This window comes from Dromiciops gliroides, chromosome 4 (genome assembly GCF_019393635.1).
Source record: "Dromiciops gliroides isolate mDroGli1 chromosome 4, mDroGli1.pri, whole genome shotgun sequence".
NCBI lineage: Eukaryota > Metazoa > Chordata > Mammalia > Microbiotheria > Microbiotheriidae > Dromiciops > Dromiciops gliroides.
In genome coordinates, this window is record NC_057864.1 from 487,525,775 (window position 1) to 487,531,548 (window position 5,774).

General features: G+C 59.3%; 1 protein-coding gene across 1 annotated transcript in view; it reads right to left on the reverse strand.

The window, feature by feature from the left end:
* RAMP1 (receptor activity modifying protein 1) overlaps positions 1-2,373 on the reverse strand; it is an 86,121-nt gene extending 83,748 nt beyond the window's left edge. Inside the window, exon 1 of the mRNA XM_044003995.1 lies at positions 1,877-2,373. Coding sequence (XP_043859930.1) covers positions 1,877-1,937 — 61 coding nt within the window. The 5' untranslated portion in view covers positions 1,938-2,373. The remainder of the gene's footprint in view (positions 1-1,876) is intronic.
* Positions 2,374-5,774: the final 3,401 nt, after the last annotated feature.

Here is a 5,774-nt window from a genome sequence, read left to right on the forward strand (position 1 = left end):
CCATCCAGCATCCCAGTCCGCCAACCCGCTAAAGGCGGCTTGGCCTTTGCCACGCCCAGCTGCTCCAGGGGGCCCTCTGCCGGTGGCCGCGCACAGGCTGATGGTAACCCAGCCCACTGCCCACTCACCTGACCGCTGCCTGCCGGGTCCGGCAGCCCTGGAATCAAGGGCTCCCAACCCAGGAAGGGCAGCTTGGGCTGTGCCCTGCCCGGCGGCTCCAGGAGGCCCGCTCCGCACCAGCCGGGAGCTGCCCACTCACTCAGCTACCGCCCGCTGGGCTTAGGGTCTGCACAGCGCCCGATCTGAAGGGACCGCCCTCCCAGCCTGGGCCTCTTGTGTCCCACCTGCCACATCGTCCATGCCAGCCATGGCTTGGAAGGGAGCACAGCCAGTACCATTCCCAGCGCCCATGTTTTGGTCCTATTCCACAAAAAATCGAGGTCCTGCCCCAGAGGATGCCAGGCAGGCACTGCGAAGGCAGACATGCAAAATAAACATTTTCAGCCTCATGGAGTTTTCTGGGGATGGCAACGGAGGGGGGCGGGGTGCCACGGGGGTTAGGGAGACACCGTGTAAAGGCATCAGTCTGATGGGTGGTTGTTTGGGTTATATGCGAATGGAGAGGCAGATCAATAGGATGGGGGCATTTAGGCAGGGGGGGGGGAGTGTGGGGGGGTGTTGTGTCCTGGACCTTTGGGTTTTGTTTTGCCATTAATTTCCCCCCATCCTAGATTTGGCCTCTTTCCATCTCATCTTCTCTCCCACCCCAGAAAACAAGAAGAACAGAGCCTCTGTTACAACCATGGAGAGTTAAGCAAAAGTATTTCTGCCCTGACCACGTCCTGGACCTCTCTGCAAGGTGTAGGGGGCGGGGGAAGCCTGGGGCTCCAGTTCAGAATCCCAATCAAAGGAAACAATTGCTTTAAATTAGAAATGAGTGAAAGTAAAGATGTCACCCACCCCCCCATCCAAGTTCATGGACCTCCTGAAATCTCCGGACCCTGGGGTGGGAGCCCATGCTTCGCTGGGAGCTCTAAGTAGGTCAGTTGGGCCAAATGTGTAGAAGGCATGAAGGAGGCGACGGGCAAAGCCCCGGGAAAGGTAGGTTGGAGCCCGCCTGGGCAGGGCTTTCCGTGTCACATCTGGGTGCAGCTGTTTCCGTCAGACCTGGCTCAAGCCCTTTGTAAGCTGGAGGGGGGGGGGGCTTTCTCTCCTCCAGCTTAAGAAATAGCTTCCCCCCCCCCAAGCTGAACTGAAGCGGGGGCGTGCCTTTGAATCCAAGATCTACCCAAGCCTGGGAGTTGGCAATCTTGGCACCAGAATTCTCGGGGAGGGTGAAGCCCTGAAAAAAAGGAGCCAGGGGAAGGTCCTCCCCACCCCCACCCCCAGGCAAGAGAATTAGACTCAGGTGGAACCACTAGGGAGAGGGGGGATAAGGGAGGGGCGGGGGCAGGCAGATCCAGCCTAACATTTGCGGTTCCTCGGCTTAGTTCAGGGGGGTCCAGGCTGCTGAAGGAGGGAAGGAGGGCAAACTCCCATTTGGAAAATGGGAAGCTCTTCTGGTTTCCAAGGCGCTTTCCTCACCTTTCCCCCCTCCCCCCGCCCCCATCCCCTAACAGCAAACCCCAGAATTCTCATCTGCTCCTCCTCGTACACAGACACTTAGACCAGAAAACTGCGGGTCTGGTGGGGTAGTGACTTAGCCAGGGTCACGCAGCTAGGTAGTGGGAAAGTCAAACTCCCTCGGGTTTCAGACTCCGTGCCCAGCACTCTCTGCCCTCCCCACTCCCCGCCCCCAGCAGCCAGCCCCTCCCAGAGCCCTGGGACTACCGCAGCAGCAGCAGCTGTGGTGGCTGTGGCTGTGGCTCACACTTACCCAGGACCAAGCAGACGAAGCCGACCAGAGGCCGACCCAGGGGCGTCCGCGGCAGAGGCATGACTGGGGTGACAGAGCTTGGCTCTCCCCCAACCTCGGGCAGCCTCCTCAGCCTCCTCCTCAGCAAGCAGCAGCAGCAGCAGCGGCCGCCCGCCGGTCCGCAGGAGGGAGGAGGATGGAAGGAGGGAAGGGGGTGGGGAGGAGAGAGAGGGCGGGGCAGAGGGAGGGGGAAGCGACTGAAGGCAGCGGGAGAAGGGGCAGGAGGGGAGCCTGACAGCCCCGCGAGCCAACCACCAGCACGGGGCTGGAGGGCTCCACCGGGAGCAGCCCCAGGCAGGCCTGGAGGGGGGCCCGGCGGGGGGCCCGGCGGGGCGGGAGGACGGAGTAGGGCAAGGGGTGGGCGTGCAAGCCACCTGGGCCCCGGTGGGCAACGGCCGCTGCTCCAGCTGCTGCAGGACCCCCGGGTCCCCTGGAGCTGGGCTGGAGGAGGGGACACACAGTTTTCAGGGGCGTGTCTAAGTTTAAAGAGGAACCTGAGTTTCCCAAAATAGCCCGGGATGGGAGTGGGAGGGGCGGGAGAAGGGAGGGGCTGGACGGGGCGGGCAGCGGGCGGGGCAAGCCTGGGCAAAGCGGTCATCCCCTGCGGGGACAGCTTTGGGGCGGCGATCCTGGCCCGGGGCGAGGGGAAAGGGGCGAGGCCGGCACCTGGCCCGCAGGAGCGGACTCTGCCCTTCCTCTTCCCCTCCCTGTGCCCCCTTCAGGCGGAGGTGCCCCCAACTACCCGAAGCCCCCAGCAGCTCACTCACCCCCCCCCCCCCAACTAGCTGTATAGATTCTGTTCCGTATCTGCCCGCGTCGGGGGCCGGCCGCCCCTTCCTCCCCACCCACTTAGGGCATTTGGGCCGTCTCCCCGGCACGTGGCAGGGATTTGATAAATGATGATTGGTTTACTGATTGGCTGCTCATTGGTCAGACGGAGGCTGCCAGGCTCCAGGTCTCCTGGGGCATCCAGGCTGAGCTACCTACACGACCCAAGACTCCAGCCCTAACCTCTCTTCTGCCCTCCAGTGTGAGTGTACAACGTAAACTCCGGCGTTCAAAGCCCTTCACACCTGGCCCATCAGCCAGGCGAGAAGCCGCTAGGAAGCGCCTGCTGTGCTAAGTGCTGGGGACACAAGAAGGCAAAAGAGCCCCTGCCCCCAAGGAACTTCCAGTCAGACGTGTGTACAAACAAGTCTATACAGGATAAGGAGGAGATAACCGGCAGACGGCAGGCTGTCTGTAAGAAGCCTGACTCTAATGGACACTTAAGGCACGTCAGAGAAGAGCTTCCCGGGGCGGAGGACAGCCCGGAGGCCCCGGTCACTGGATCAGTGTCGGGGACCGAGGTGCAAGAGGGCTGGCGTGGTGGGAGGGGCTCAGAAGGCAGTCTGATGTTTGTTCCTCGAGGTGATAGGGAGCCACTGGAGTTTATGGAGGGGTGACGTGTTGATGCTGAGTGCTCTCCATCCCCCTTCCCCACCTGAGGGGACCGGGGCCGCCAGGGGCTCAATGACGGATGCCTGCTGAATCTCTGCCCTTCTGGTCATGAGGCCTGGGGCCTGGCCGCGCACACCTCCCCTGTCGGGGTGCAGCTCTGCCACTGACCGCTGCAGATGCCAGTTAAGCTTGGGCTATGCTGGAGACAGTCCCCAGCTGGTGCAGGAGAGGGAGTGACCTCGAATCCTGGCTCTGCCGCCCACTACCTTGTGTCACCGTCCTGCTCCCCTCCCGGCAACCTCCTGGGCAAACCCCCCTGAGCCTAGCCCCAGAGCTGGGGCACTCTCAGCAGGGGGTGGGGGAAGAGGCACAGGGTCTCTCCTGGTGTGTCCCCTACCCTCAGCACGATCGCTACCCCACCCCTCTTCCTCGGCAAACATAGGTGCTGTTCTTGGATTCCAAGACTCCAACCGCCCCTCTGTCCACACAAGGATGGAGCTGGACAGAATGTGATTTTGGGGACCTGCCTAACACCTGCTGCCATCTGCTGTCTGCTTTGGGAACTTTCAAGATGAGGAGCCTCCCAGAAGCTGCCCCCCTCTCCTCACTTGGCCAGTGTAGATGTTGCTAGGAAGCGATTAAAATCTGACAGACACGATTCATGAGTCATAGCGACCAAGACAAGTTCCTGGGGGCTGAAGACCTTCCAGGGCAGCTCCAGCCGGGGCAGGACTTATCAGCTGCCCTTGACCCCCACACCCCGAGACCCTGTGGAGGTAGCTTGTTATGGATCTCAGGTACGGAACTGCAAGTCACTCTCTAAATGAAGGGAAAGCCTCTCATTTTGTCCATGAGGAAACCGGGGCCTGCAGAACAGTGACTTGCCCAAGGACACTCAGCAGAAGCGAGTGTAGATGTGACATTTCACCCTAACCATCTCCCAGCCCCCTTCCTGTGCAGTCTCCGAGGCCTGCCAGGCCTGGCACACGGGGTCACCAGAGGCATTCTGAGGAAAGCTGCTGATATTGCTCCCGAAGGGGTGTATGTGTCCCACCTTGTCCCTGCACTGCCGGGGTGTCCATGAACAAGGCCCGGCTTTCTGGGCCTCTTCCTGGCCCTAGATTCTGGCTCTCTAAGACTGGGTGGGCACAACCCACTATAACCATGAGGCTCAGCCATTTCCCCAAATGGATTATGGATTTTACTCAAGTATTGAGGACTGACTTTCTTTAAAATCAGAGAATCCTAGAACTGGGTCATCTGCTCCAACCTACTGCCCAATGGTACTAGCTGGGGGGAGATCATCTTTTATTACCTACAAATTACTGAGACCCACGAGCTCACTTTGTCTGATTCTCTAAGGGACAAACTGTGATGCCAAAGACAAGACAGACAGGCTACAGCCCAGCAAGTGGAGGGGACTGACCCCTGGGCCACACTCTCAAGGCTCACAGGCCCTGGTGGATGGGGGTCCCCAATGATGAAATCCCAGGTCTAGATGCCAAACCACTGGCTCACACTTCCTACTCTCATCCACCCCCTCCAAGGAACAAGTTGGTAGAATGGCATTTTCTGGCCTCCCCAGCCCCCTCCTCTGCTTGGACAGGACGTTGTCCTGCTGTGAGGCCGGCCTCTCTCTTGCCATTCCTGCCTTCCATTCAAACCCTGAGTCTCAATGGGAAACCAGAGATACTTAGTGACAAAACCCTCTGGAGTAAATGGGTTCATGTGCCCTCCCTGGTGCTGCCAGGTTCTTTCCGCAGCTTAATTCTGATTGTTTGCCATCCGTCACAGCAGGGTCAAAATGGCTACTTAATGCTCGAGAGAAAACTCCACCTGCGAGAAAGGCCAATGTCCGGCTGGCCAAGACCAACCACTGTCAGACAGCGGTGGCCCCGACCTCTTCCGCATTGTTGCTCATGGTGTGGGTGCAAAGGAGCCTGGGACCAGCGGCAGAGAGGTCAGCCACAGTATTCACACCTGGCCTGCCCTTCACTTCTGCAGAACAGCCCAGGTCAAGTGACCACAGGCCCATTTCCACACTGGCTGACGGGAGAGTCCCAGAATTTCCCTCAAAGGCTGGTAGGTCAATTTATGTTTTCATAGAGGTCACCCACAACACACCAAATATGGATGACCAAGGTCCAATTTTAATGCATAAATGCCACCTGAAAACTAAACTTAACGCTTTTAAGTGACCCTCAAGCCACTCACTTGAAAGGGCAACACAACCAAGTCAATAGGGAAATCCCCCTTTGGGACACTGCTTAGGAGATGTGGGGAGGAGTGTCCAGAGTGTCTACACTGACCGACCCCCAGGACTCAGCAGCCAATGGGCATTCAGGGCTTGGTGGAGTGGTGCCAGCAGCTTTTCCATCCAAAATGGGGAGCGGGCATGAGGGTGAAGTGATGAGGCTTC